General features: G+C 46.2%; 1 protein-coding gene across 1 annotated transcript in view; it reads right to left on the reverse strand.

The window, feature by feature from the left end:
• The window catches only part of LOC144101835 (uncharacterized), a 32,175-nt gene that overhangs the window by 15,750 nt on the left and 2,007 nt on the right, over window positions 1-14,418 (reverse strand). Inside the window, exons 3-9 of the mRNA XM_077635054.1 lie at window positions 13,420-13,551; window positions 11,974-12,152; window positions 8,667-8,842; window positions 7,028-7,154; window positions 4,450-4,553; window positions 2,005-2,129; window positions 1,143-1,255 (exon numbers count right to left, since the gene is read on the reverse strand). Of these exons, the coding sequence (XP_077491180.1) occupies window positions 1,143-1,255; window positions 2,005-2,129; window positions 4,450-4,553; window positions 7,028-7,154; window positions 8,667-8,842; window positions 11,974-12,152; window positions 13,420-13,551 (956 nt within the window). The remainder of the gene's footprint in view (window positions 1-1,142; window positions 1,256-2,004; window positions 2,130-4,449; window positions 4,554-7,027; window positions 7,155-8,666; window positions 8,843-11,973; window positions 12,153-13,419; window positions 13,552-14,418) is intronic.

Genomic DNA, 14,418 nt, shown 5'->3' on the forward strand with positions numbered 1-14,418 from the left:
GTGCAGGGCAGATGCCTCTCCCATGTCTCTCAATTTAACCCTGTCGTGTGCCGGTTGTGGCACCTTATACCCACATACTTCTTACTCTCATCCACCCACATAACTTTCGGCAGCCCCTGGTGCACTTGCCTTGTCTTGAAATCCAGTCCGTTAGACTTAACGACCATCGGTTATCTTGCCGTCGCATCACATGTCCTGATTATGCCCATTTATTGTGGATTCAAACTAGGACGTCAATAACTCATGTTTATTTCTTTACCTGCTCTGCTCAGCTCATTTCTCTTCGTTACACCATTATTTTCCTTTTTATGGCTCGCTGCGTTGTCCTCCATTTAAGATGAACCTTTGTCTAGACTTCCTCTTGTCTTCTAAGTGGAACACATGCTTCTTACTGGAGCACCACTCGAGTGAGAACTAACACACGTGACAGGACCCCCTGTGACCGCAGAGAGAAAGCTGGAAGATGGGATTTTTAACAACACAAAAAAACCAAGGGTTTGGGAGGGAAATGCCTCAGTCTCCTTGGCAACGTTTTGACAAGTCACGGCGCTGACAATAGGATATCCTTTTGTCGAAAGACCAGCTAGCAGACTGAGGCTTCCTCGGCAGCCTTTGTTTGAAGGCTTTAAAAATGAAAATGTAAATTTTGAAATTAAGATGTCTATATCGTTTTTAATAATAGCTGGAAGCACCTATTAATCTGGGTTAGCTACATATGAGTCGAGCAGAAGCTTTTAGGGAATGAGGATTCAGCAGAAAGGATTGTATAAGAATGCCGGCTGGAAAAAAAGGCGTCAATAAACGTAGTCCCCAGCACTGTTTGCTTCACGCCCGGTGTCACCCTATTAAAGCGAAAAACAAAAAACAGGGAAAGTTTCAAAACTAGTGGGCTGTTTTTAATTTTTCGCTGCAGTGAATCACTCATTATACCAGGCAGCAAGGCTTGCAAGTCACTATGCTGTGCCAGACATCCAGCTTATAAAAGGGCAGTAACTGTACGGAGCTTACGTTACAGCAAATCACAGGAGGTCTGGGGCGAACAGATTTTAATGAGAGTTCGTTCCAAGTCGCAAATGATACTTGGAAGAAGGTGGAATAGCTGTTTCGTAATTTATACCATGCTTTCTTCAAAGTTTACTCACGAACTTCGGTAGCATCATGGATATCAACCACAGCAGGTAGACTTGGCTCCAAAAATTTGGGTCCGTGGCCAGACTGATGGCCTGAGGTGTGATGCTGACGATGAAGTTGGACCCTGCAAAGAGATGAGGCATGAGCACAGGACAAAGTTACTAGCCGCTTGCGTAGGTACTTTAGGAACAAAAAAAAAACGAAGCACGGGTATCTTTTTTCTGATGTAGTGAAAAGGCCGGTAGAATGCAATTTCGTTTAATCGAATTCGAGAAGCTCTAGAGGTGACATTTCAAGAAAGATTGTTTCAGATGCTAACTTGGGAAGAATTTTTTTCCGGATAAGAACACGTGCAACATTTCCTCCTTTAGCCATCGAGTCAATCTGCGACTTGCACGGCTGCCGAAATACTTGTACTTACTGTCATCCGACATTTGTCGGTGCCCCTAGGGCCTCTCTACCTGGGTTCGTTATTTCGTTACGTGGATTAGTGGTTTAACTCCTGCAAATGGCTTCATGGCAAGCTGGTTTGATTGCTGAGAGCTTTGGTGTCTTTGCATGGGGTCTTTGCTTACATAAGAACTGTACCATGCGTAAATAAATTATGCGTTAGAAAACAAACGGAGTAAAAAACATTCAGGAGCATGATTCGAACTTAGCAGCGCCCGAGAAAGGTAGCTCGGCCAGGTGGTATATAACTTTCCGAAGTGCATAGACCTCTCTTACAACCGATGCCCACCTCGCAGCGGTAAGCACAGCTTGAGTGCCCGACTTCTGTGCCGGCTTCAGGTTTTCTCTACAAATGCTCCTGCCACCTATACCTGGAGAGGCGCTCTAACGGCTAATGCAGTAGTAAACCCAGGGACGACGCACGGGTGTCGATGAGCGTGGCGATGTCGATGTCCAAGCTGGAGGACAGGTGGCCTAGGAAGAGCAAGGCGATGGCCGTGATGATGCCCTTGGAAGCGACGTCGGCCACTAGCACGAATATCACGTCCCTGTTGGAGGCGTGTTGCAAACATAGCACGGATGTAGAATTTAGTGCGGCTTCAATGTACGCGTAACATACAAACAACGCATTACCTATTCGGTTGCACCTACTCCTTGACGCGATTGCGATATCAAGCAAGGTACGCACTCAAAAGCGCAAAATTTGATGCTTAAAGAAACACGAATGATTTGGCCGATGCATTCAAGGTGTGCTGTCAGTGCACCAAATTTGATGCTTAAAAAGAGAGAATAAATTGGACCATGCATTCAATGGCGAATGCCTTTTTAAAGCATACAATGGCAACGACCAGAGAGCATATTAAAGCTAGTTGGAGTGCATTTGATGACTCATTAATAAACGAGTTCGTTGACAAAGCGCTAACGAGGCACACAACAGTGCCCTGCTGTTTTGTGCCTCTTCTTACGCTCACTGTAGACACGCTGCTTTCGAGTCATGTCCTTCACTGAAAACCAGTTGAGCAGTGTAACAAACCAACGTCAATAAATCCCACTGGCTGAAAATTAAACGCGCCCTTTGTGAAGTGTATAGCTGGGTTGGGTGTGGTGAAAACTTGCTTTAAATGTGGTTAAAGGTGTCCACATGAGTGATGTGTCTGCTAATTGTTTAAAATAACGTCACTGGCAACATAACGAGGTTGACAAGATGCACTGCCTGTTGGCAGCTTATAACTCTAGAGTAGGTATGTGCCACAGCCACAAATAGCACAATTAAACTAGGAACGCAGGAAGATATTTGATGGTCGCAAATGCGCACTATCCACTCTGAATGCATACCTGGCGTCTAGCAGACGCGGATAGCGCCTGCGGCATTCATGCACATGCGTTTTCAACCAGTGCCCCATGAGGCAGACGACTTTTCGCTTAACTCAGAGGGCCCCACGTGTCATTAAAAGGGATTATTAGGCAGTTACGGAGAAACCGCAATTGGGTAGGGATTCGGTATAGTTGGCGCTTTTCGGAGTAAGCTGGTATAGTTCATCATCATAATCATCATCAGCCTGACTACACCCACTGCAGGGCATAGGCCTCTCCCACGCCTCTCCAATTAACCCGGTGGTTCGCCAATTGTGGCCACCGTATCCACAAAAACCTCATAATCTCATCCGGCTACGTACCTTTCTGCCGCCCCCTGCTATACGCTATACCTTCTCTTGGAATCCACTCCGTTACTCTTAAGAACCAGCGGTTATGTTGCATTCGCATTACATGCCCTGCCCAAGCCCATTTCTTCCTCTTGATTTCGACTAGGATGCCATAACGCACGTTTGTGACCCCCCCTCCCATCCCGTGGCCTTAGTTCCCATGAATGACGTCACTACAAAGCAAGGTCACTCGACCCATTGTCGTCGGTCGTGTCACATGAAAAATAAAATCGGTGACATGCCCCACATACAATTTACAGATGACGCTCTCTGCGAGGTATAACCCTACTGAGAAAAGTTGTATGATGCAAAAACCTCATCGAGTTTGTCGTACAAATATCATACATTTAGCGTTCAAATGTCATACAAAAATTAATTTTTGCAAAATAATACTTTTGTCACACAGATGTCTTTCAATGTCATACAAATTCTATGAAATTTGCATGACGAAGCGTGAATCAGGTTATTGCATTATACTTTTTCCAGTAGGGAAACCTTCTGTGCCAGCAATTCATGCTTCTTTAATCGTGAACTAAGCCACGTTACGCATACATAGCACCCATGGCTCTCTTAGCAGCCGACGCTGGAACTCGCTTAACATTACTTCAACGTTGCACTTGCTTCGTGACATGCTGTACGCAAGGGGCATGAAGACGATTAGCGCCTGTATTTTTAAAATTTTCTTTTGTCTTCTTCAATGTACGCCATGCAGGAGAAGAGCAGGCAGCTTGACCTGCTCAGACTATCAGAGTTATGACTGCCGGCCTTATTCCGTCCGCGTTTTCTGCTTACAATACTGGCCGAAGTGTTTTTCTTAACACGAGCCACTCATTAGCAGAACCATTCTCGAAGGATTGACAAAAGACAGCAAAGTAGGTTGCAACTGAAGAACGCAGCGCAAATGCCCCTCAAGATCTTCTAGCCAAAGGCGTGGACAAATTTTTATGACACAATGGTTAATCCTTCGATTATGCCAAGCCAGGCTAAGGTGGATTCTCCGTCAGGATAGCGTGGCTGTGGTGTCATAAAACTGGGTTGATGCCATGGTAGCAGGGGCTTTTTCCACCTTCGTTCTTCAGTTGTATCAGACCATAGTGCGAACGGGGTGATTGAACGGTTAATTCTAAGGAAAATTCAAAGAATGCAAGAAAGCGCGCGCACTCACTCCTGGAACCTGTTCTTGAAGGTGTTGAATCTTTCGACGCCGAGGTAGATGGTTCCCGTGACGCCTACGCTGTCCAGGCAGGTGGTGAGCGCGCGACACCACATCTGCGCATTTTCCAATGAGGAGCACAAACTGCCAGATCAGTCATTTTTTCTGTGTCAGAATGTTCGTTTAGGAAAAACGTGGTTGTAGAGCCGGAAGCTATCGAATGCGGAGTGCATGTTACGTTTCTGCGTATGCGCAGCTTTGTTCAGACGGGTGGAGACTCCTCTATCTTTGGATGGGTGCACGAGGCATTAAAAAACAAACATATATCATCACGCAGAAGGCGCTTACATTGAATTGCTAATTTACTAATAAAAATCGTCTCTGAGATTACTTCAGGCACGCAAAAACGTTGATATATTAGCTGTTTGTTCCCTGGCTGTCATTCCGGCTCTCGAAGCTGGCTTTAAAATTATGAAGCAGCCAAAATCACTTTATTATACTAACTGGACCTTAACTATTTGTGACGCTATAGTTACTGTTCAGTTGTTGAAACCGAAACAGAAATTGCATGGAAGGTAAATAATAAATAATTTACCCAGGATAAAAAAAACTGTATTCGGTGGCGCCTTATTACTGACTTAACTCTAGCAGACCATTCAAGAGAAACAAAGAGGGGAAGTTGGCGTGTATAGGATTTTATTAATAGTCAGCGCCGAGGTGTACCGTGTGAAAGATACTATGGCAGACTAATGCTTAAGAGCAGTGCTTAACAATGAGCCGTGGTCCGCATTAATTAGTCCTGAATAACTCGCAGCCGTAAATGAATGTATCACTCTATTATCATGTCAGATGCTTGAAAATTCTCGCGTATTTAATTCTGCTTTATGATTAGCTTCAATAACAAGATTTATCCTGTTCGCGGAGGGATGGTGCGACGCATATAAGTTTTGACGATAGCACGACTGATAGCATGTGCGTGCATATGATTACGGGTGTGTGAGTGGCACCTCGGGACTGTCAAATGCATGGTATTCTTGTCTTCATTAAATAAGTCGGTGGCTTTCTTCGACAAAATAAAAAATTGGCAGTGGTTTAGCTCTGGTTAAATCTGGAGTGACGAGATAGCTACAGCTGGCCGAGTGGAACTTGGTCATATGACCAACCACGTGATAAGCCATGGCGCAGCGGCGCAGCAGCTGTTCAGCGCACCACGTGACCAACCACGTAACAGCGTGGCGGCGCCGCCACGCTGAAGGCTCGAAATGCTACCTTAATGTAGCTATCGCTACAAAAAAGAAAATAGCGAATGAAACAGCGCCGATGAAATGATAATAGAAAGAAGCAGCTAAAGGTATGCACGCAAATTTTATTGTTGAAAGAGGTCTGTTTAAACGCTTAACATTTCAGCTACTCATTTTTCACTTGGTCTATAAAATTGTTTTGCTGGAAACATTAGAGCGGCATGAAAACCCTTTCAAGTAAAAAAGTGCTAGCAGCAGACGCAGCACATTAATAACATGCAAGTGAGAATATTAGATATATTCCTAAGCGCAGGAAGCCGGCCGCGTATTTATAGCAGACGGTATACAAACATCGACGAGTCATGTTTCGATGAAGCCTAGTGCAAGCTGATGTACGCGCCTCGATGTTGAGAATGTGGGTCCAGTCGGCGTGGAAGAACATGCTGAGCCCTCTGGTGGAGCCGTCCAGCATCACACCCCGAGTCAGCAGCATGAGCGTCGTCGTTATGTGCAGCGATAGCACGACGTAGAAAAACTGCATTGAAACACGTGGCCATGTTTTGTAAAGTGAAGTGAAGTTGATCCAGAGTATGGTGACGAAAACGTATCTTATTAAAATTTTCTGAGTTTGCTGATTGCAGGGCATGCAAAACAGTTGATGGCAGTGGAGCTTAGATTATTCGCCACGTAGACGAAGAGTTAAGAGCAAGAACGAAGGAAGCTGAGATGACGGCAGTAGCCGCGACGTTACATGATCGTTTCCTTTGCTGCCAGAAGGGTTACCCCAGTCGTAATCACTGCAAACCACCATGCTTGTAACAAACTTAGATAGTTAGGGTGGCTGTCCTACGGGGCTGTCCTAGGGATTAACGTATTACTAATTCTGGCGTTACTCAGCGCCTGGTTACCTGAAGACATATGTCTGTGCATATGAAGCACAATGCGTTTGAAATGATTTTCCGAACCATTCTCTGGTTTTACTGGTTGGTTTTGATTAGAGGGGGTTTAACGTCCCTAAGCGACTCAGGCTATGAGGGACGCCGTAGTGAAGGGCTCTGGAAATTTCGACCACCTGGGGTTCTTTAACCTGCCCTGACATCGCACAGTACACAGGCCTCTAGAATTTCGCCTCCATCGAAATTCGACCGTCACGGCCGGGATGGAACCCGCGTCTTTAGGGCTAGCAGCCGAGTGCAATAACCACTCAGCCACCATGGCGGCTGTGGTTTTACTAGTAAAAACCTATAAAACACGGGTGCGAGAACTGCACAACAATCTAAGCTACCGCACCTTGGTTAATTCTTTAGACATTGGCGGGAATGAGAGATCAACAGGGTGGGTAAACTCACGCTTTTAATGCCTACAAATCCCCGATGGGCAATGGCGAACACCAGTAGCCACAGGGCGGCGATGCAGAGCAGTGGCTGAGCGCGGATATTTTCGAACGACTGCTCCACCCAGCTGTGCTGACGTCGGCTGCGGATGCAACGGGAGTCGTTGAAAACAAAACCAGGTGCTTTGTCAACATCTTAAAGACAACCTACAAAAAGAAATACATAATCTTTCGTTGATCAGTCAGTCACGTTCGGTGGTCAGTTTTACTACTGTCTATTCGAAATTATCAATACGAGGCTAACGTATTCTTAACAAGTTACGTTCGCACTTGCGGAGCTCCATGATTCCCTGTAGCTTCAGTTAGCGTGGTTTCTCCTCTACTTGCTAACCAAGTACGCCGCTAGGTGGTGTATTCTAATTCGATACATAATCATTATCTGTGCCATAAAAATGTCTAAGCAGCGAAATTGACTGCGAGCGCTACACAGAATAAATAAGGCTAGCCGCCGGGTCCCACGCAGGGCCACTTTCCCAGCATATAAATCCTTACATTGGATTCGCAAGAGCAGCGAAGCGAAAAAGGCCATGAAGTATAGGGTATTGTTAGGGGCCAAATCGCAGAGCGCACGTTATGTGGGAGGTGTAGAGATTAGTCGAGAGCCAAAAACGACCTGCGGCTGATTGTGCGCGTGGAATTTAAGTGCGTCGCTTAAAAAGAGCTGCTGACATGGCCGTCTGAGATGCTGTCTCTGCTCGTGACTCCCTGTAGGAAGCGCACTACAGATTGAGGGCCACGCCGTTTCGAGGACTGGGGTGAGCAGGTTATGCTACAAGCAGTGCTACAAAAATAGACTGCACTAAAAAAAACAATATGTTTCGTCATGCAGGGTCAACACTCAGTGACCCGCAATTCGACCTACTTTTGGGAGGCTGTGTGTGTAAGTGAATAAAAGTTCTTTTTCTACACTGCAAATTTAGCCCCATGATCGAGAAGCACTGCCCATCATGGATAGAAAAAGTTTTTGAGCAAAAAAGAAAGCATCTACTACAGCACAGATATATTCACTACAGACGATGGCTGCACACAGGTTTCTCAGAGAATCTTTGCATTTGAAGAAGAACGCATTGACTAACGTGAAAATTCGCTAGCCTTGCTCTCACTCTGCTTAGCCATACAATTGGCTTAGCTAGTGGAATGACTGTTATGAAGATGCTGTGTTTTCGAGTACGGTACCTAGACGAGGACGAGTGATGAAGATGCTTAAGAGCGTGGTTTTCTTTTCAAGCCGGTGGCTGCGCCAGGGTTGATGCTAATCAATAATCTTTGAAGTCGCTGAAATCTATTCTAAAAGGAAGTAAATCGCCTGTAAACGTCCATGCTTCTTCGATCATTAGTTCTCTCTGACGAAGGTAACCGTATCATCCCCCAACGTCATATTATGCGTGTACAGGTGGATGTCACGTCCATGCGAACGGGTGTGCATACATCTGGTTGATTAAGGCATATGTGCGGCCACAACGTCTTCTAGCTGCAAATAGGCGCTTCTTAGAGGCACACGGGCTTGCCGAGCAGCTTCTATTTTGTTGTTTGCTAACGTCGTAAGAAAAGCAAAAAAAAAATGCGCGGAATTTAACGTGATGTGTCGCACTCACAAGTCGTAGGCGGGTGCCGGCGTGTAGAGGTCGGGCGTGCAGTTCGTGGCCTCGTGACGGTACGCCTTGGTGGGCACTAGGACCACCAGGTCACCGCGAAGCAAAGGCAGGCCTTCGCCCAGCGCCTGACGCTGAAAGGAGCCCGACAGCCGACTCCGCACCGTCCGGCACAGGGTCTACGAGAAAGGGCGAAAGAAACAGCCCTGGCTTCGACAAAATCATCACCGTCATCTATCATCCTCACCACCGCAATCATCCCCACGACCACGAGTACACCAGTTCCGTTTTGTGCAGAAAAATGTTTTATCTCCACGACCTCCATCTTATACAGTCCTGTGCCAGCTGCGACCACCTTACCCCCGCTAACTTCGTAATCTTGCCTACTTACATCACTTTCTTCCGCCACCTGCAACATTTGTCTGTTCTTGCATCACACCAAGTTTCCCCACGGCACCATCAGTTATCGCCTCTCGGTGTTACATGGCTTTCCATGTCCGTTTGGTCTTCCTGATTTCAGGAAGCATATAATTAGCTAGCGTTCCATACCAGACCCACTTCGCTCTTTTCCTCTCAACGTTGCATCAAGATTTTTCTTGCCGTATGTAGGTGGTCTCCAATTTTCTCTCCAGTCTTTTCTTTGCTCCCAAGTATCTGTCCCGCAGATCAGTACAGGCAAGATGTAGGTGCAAACCTTCCTCGTGCGGAATATTAGCCAGCTCCTATTCATGAGCTCTTCCTGGCTTGGAGTGTTCGATAAACGTCTAGTTATATGTATGAAAGGGCGAAATTGCTTCGTTGTAGAGGTTAGTTCGTTTTAAACCCTTACGGCCAGCAATAACATAAAATTAGCATCATAAAATAAACCAGAGGCTTTACTTCAGGCGTGTTCATCGTACGGTTCGTTGAAGATGTCTGTGGTTTCTTTGCAACGATGCGCCATGCAGATTATGAAACAGCTGCGCTATTTCAGAGTGCCAAATACCAATCAGACTTGAGGGGCTGTAAGTACTACTGACTCTTCAGCCAGCTCACCGTAACTATCCCCGGGGTGATGTCGCTGTGCGCCTGCAAGATGTGTGAACAAGCACCTCGCCATCGAAGATTTTTCTGACTAGTTCCATAGGTGTGCGCCCTCTCTGAAGAACGTGTTGTGATGCACCAAGGTGACAAAGTTCGGACTAATTTGTATCGATGGATATATCATATTTATTCGCAGAATGAACGCGCCCCTATGCCGTCAATACATGAACCCCTTGCTTGTGGTGCGCAGTCTGCTAATGATGATCCGGTAAAGCGCTACCTATGGAATGTTAAAGCTGTTGTGCCTCTATACCTGACTATACGGGATGAAGAGCAAATGAGAACGTTCCGCGCTGAATGAAAGTACCAACATAAACCACGATCCTTCATAGAAAGTATTCTAGCAACCTGGTGCGGCTGATGATTGCGCACTGTTAATGGATGATTTATTTACACACACTCACAGTCCCTCGTGCAGGAGTCCCCACTTAGTCATCCGCAGTTCGCGTATCGTACACAACGCGCACCGAGCTCACACTCAGGGCCCACTTCCGACCACGCCACTCACGCCACACCCACGCATCGTTCGCGCACATACCCGCTATCGCCGACGTCACGTCCCCTCCTCGTCCAGTGTTGCCAGCCGTCCTTCTGTGTCCCGTCATGGCGCCGCCCGCACTGGCCCTTACAGCACAGTGCTATAAGTAGTTATTCATTGAACTCATATTCTGGTCTCTTTGGGGTGCATAATGAAGCGCTATACTAGTTACACAAAGTGAGACTTCAGTAGAGTTAGTTCTTGGGCTAGTAGGTATTACTGATTCAAGCTCATAGTTTTTCAGCATTACGGCACACAGCCAAAGAAAAGAAGAAGGAAAAAAAAGAAGGTTCGAACACAGCGCTGCACAAAAACAATAAGTGGGCTTGAGATAAAAGTTGGCTTTATTCTAAAGCACGAAATTCACGCTGAACAGTGCATTTCGTTCAGAACGAGAATCACAACGAATGAAGTATTTATTTCATGAGCCTATTTTTCTCGATATTTGTAGGAATTGATAAAGTTTTAATAAATTTTCCACTCCCAGAAGCATCAGCGACAGTGGAAGGCATCAGGGAAAAATTTTCTAAAATAGACTGAAGCATACTTCCATTTATTAAAGAAACGCTAATTCTTAGAAATTGCATCCTTCAGTACAGCGGCACACTAAGATGGCGAAAGGAGTTCTCCATCATCATTGGTATGCAAAAACTACACTATTCCCACTTAGATTAACAACAATCCAAGAATTTGTTTATTTTTAATAGTGAAGGCAGTGTTATTAACGAAAAGGTATTCAGCGTCACGCATCGCTTTGAGGTAATACACCTCAGCCATTGAATATGTTTCCCGCCGATCAACACTGTTCAGACGCTTCAGTGAACGGCAAAGTTTTTTTTTATTGCACAAGCGTCTCAATGTATTACAGTATCAGGGTGCATTTGTGTTAGATCAGATGTGTTTCAATGTCACACGTGCATTTATGAGTTCAGCTTCTTTCTTGCAAACATAGGGTCTCAGTTTTCTTGGGCACTTTGGTGGCCGAATTATGCAAGGTATTGAACCACGGCCGGGATTGAACCCGTATCTTTCGGGTCAGCAGCCGAGCGCCATAACCACTCAGCCGCTGCGGCGGCTGTGTGCAAGGTATGAGTCTCAATAAATAGCTAGCTTAGAGTTTATGGTGTCACCATTTCAATTTCTGTAATCACGAATTAGTTTCGCTATTTCGATGCCACATCGGGGAGATATGGCGAGGTCGAAATGCAGAAGTGTGTGATTATTCAACCTTGGTACGTAACTGATAGGGGATAATAATTTCAGGTGCGTACAAAGGATTCAATGCTCTGCGTTACCTGACCGCGCATTATATCGCGTGGGGTGCGTTACAACTCACGTTAGGTGAAAAGCTGGACGTAAATTTGAGAACTCTTGACACTACGAAGATGTTGATTTGGGACAGGGATAAGGACCAGAGCAGCCGATGTTAGGCGAGTTAATATCCCCGAGGAGAACAATGGCGGATGATGGATAAAGAAAAACCACTGAATAGATGCAGCCGTAAAGATTGTGAATAAAAGCTGAAGAAACGTTCGGACGACCGTTGCGAGAAATCAGAAAATTACTTCGACGTCTTTGACGGTAATACAAACGCAGACTTCTGCGTCCTTCCTCTATGTCCTTTTTTTATCGCACTACGTTTCGAAAAATGCAACAAATGAAAAAAATGAACTGGCCAGCATGTCTTACCGATCCCTTCCTGATGGTGTAGCAGGTGCGGTTGTTGGCCGACCACCCCCCGGGGCACTGCCCTCCCCCCCACGCGAAGGTGTCTGTCATGCCGGCCATCTGGACCAGCACGTCGGACAGGGGCAGCGTGTCCGCGACCACCCGCAGCAGCACGTACAGCGTCAGCGCGTAGCCCGTGCCTGTGTCGATACCGCGGAGGGCCGGACCCAAATCAGGGCGAGGTCAAGAAGTCATTGCTATGCCACAGCGGGAAATATTAAGACCGAGACTATCAGTAACGTATACACCGTGTGTTGCAATACTCACGTGCTTTTCAAACATTCTTCCATTAAGGGGCACTGAAGAAAGATTAAGGATGGCCTGAACTGATACACTATACGTGTTCTAATTACAGAGACCACTAATAAAAAACGAAGGTTTCGTGAGGTAAAAAATAACCAAATCCCGCAGTACAGGCGGCGCCATTTATCGGCCCTATTGACAACTGGAATGACTGCATTGTTATCTATTTTTGGGCGCGCGCACTGCAGTGGCTACCCTACGCTGCCATTAAATATTAAACTATAAGCGCTGAAAACCCGTCCTTTTTGGTAAAGACATCTTGAGTTTCATTTCCTATGCGGGAACCTTTTAAAATCTTTTTTTTTTTTCACAGCAAATGCGTATTTTCTTGGCGGACAAATATCGGAGTATGCGGAAATAGGCAGTGAATAATTTTTTTTCTGAGGACAGCAGTTGCATGTAGTTTCCCTCAGTATCAATTTAACTGCACAATAGAGAGTGCTCCGTTAATGACGTTCATACATTTAGGGCCCAGCAATATGGCATATTTTTGAAAAAAGTATAGCCTTATCAATGCCACGATATAAATATTAAGATGGTCGCAGCTTTTAACATGGACACATTTAGTGCATTGCAGTACTCGCATCGTTTTGTAGATTTCGCAGTATTTCCGGAATGGTTGATATACAATAGGTACGTAGCATTAGCTTCGTTAAGGCCAGTTTGAATAAGCACTTCTCCTTGATAAGGCGGGTAGCCCGACAGGGTTAGTGCTACCAATATTTATATGCCGTGATGCCGAAATACAGATGATGCAATCATATGACACGCCTAAAGCGGTTTCCGTGGTGAGGCGTCTGTGGGTAGTTTGTTAGCAGTTTGCCAGCTTACACAGCTAGGAATACACAGAGCTGGAGCTCGTGGAGCAATGCAGAATTACCGCGTTGAAACAACACGCCTATATACGTATTCCTCGTCTCTTTGCGCGTACTCTTGCGTCGCACCACAGTTCCACATGCACAGCGGAACGCGCTTGGCTATCGCGAGACAGTGTCAAGAGCGCCGTTGGCATTCCATTAGGCGCTGTGGTAGATATCATGGTAAAGGTTGCAAAGGAAAAAAATAGCTAATAAACGCATGGAGGAATTATGTTGTGAAGCCCACCGAAGAAAAGCGGGACCGTGGTGAAGATGCCGCAGTTCCCGTCCCCGGCAAACTGGGCCAGGTTGCTCTCCAGCTGCATCATGGGCATCGCCACGGTGGCCAGCAGAGTCAGGTACGCCACCAGGAACGGCACTGCGCATGCGTCATGGTCGCCGGTACAGGGTGTTGGCTTACAGATAGTCACTTGAAGGCAGTTCGAAAACAAGGCAATTTGGCGGTAAGAGTATAGTTTCCCTTCATCATCAGCCTAACTACACAAGGTTGCATAGAGCGACAGAGTCGAGACAGAACACAAGCGCTGCTTCTTGCGCTATGGCATTTCTTGTGAATTACCCACTAGCCCGAACAATCACCCTTCGGAGCCTCCCTATGCCCACAGCAGGAAAAAGGTCCTTCTTCATTTCGCTCCAATGAACACTGTCTTGAGATACCTGCGGTAACCTTATCATGCCAAACTTCTTTGTCTCCATCAAACTTGACTTTCTGCCGGCAGCTGCTACGCTTCCCTTCTCCTGGAGTCTAGTCCGTTATTCGTAATGACTATAGGTTACCTTGCCTTCGCAATACATACCCTGCTCATACCTATTTCGTCTCCTTGATTTGGACTAGAATGTCATCAACTCACGTTTGCTGTTTGAGCCACCGTCTCTTCATATCACACATATCATCCCCGCTTTCCTTAACTCGCCTTTTATTTTGCTCTTTTCCTCACCCTACTTGCAGTCACAATGAATTAGACGTTTCACTAGTTAATCTTGATTCAAAACGAGGTGGTAGTGCAGGCGACGGGGGAATCCAGCTCGAAAGCAGGTCTTCCAGGCCATTCCAGATTGCTGCTGGCTCACCGGCCAGGTATGAGCGCCATTTCTGGGTCATTGAGTAGTATTCAGGACCCTGCTCAGTCCAGCACAGACCGACGAGACCAGCAACGGCTGATTAAACGGGTGCGCAGGACAGCTACAGCTAACGGACTACTCGTCTATAAGGACAGGGCCCAAG

The sequence above is a fragment of the Amblyomma americanum genome, chromosome 8 (genome assembly GCF_052857255.1).
Source record: "Amblyomma americanum isolate KBUSLIRL-KWMA chromosome 8, ASM5285725v1, whole genome shotgun sequence".
Classification (NCBI taxonomy): domain Eukaryota; kingdom Metazoa; phylum Arthropoda; class Arachnida; order Ixodida; family Ixodidae; genus Amblyomma; species Amblyomma americanum.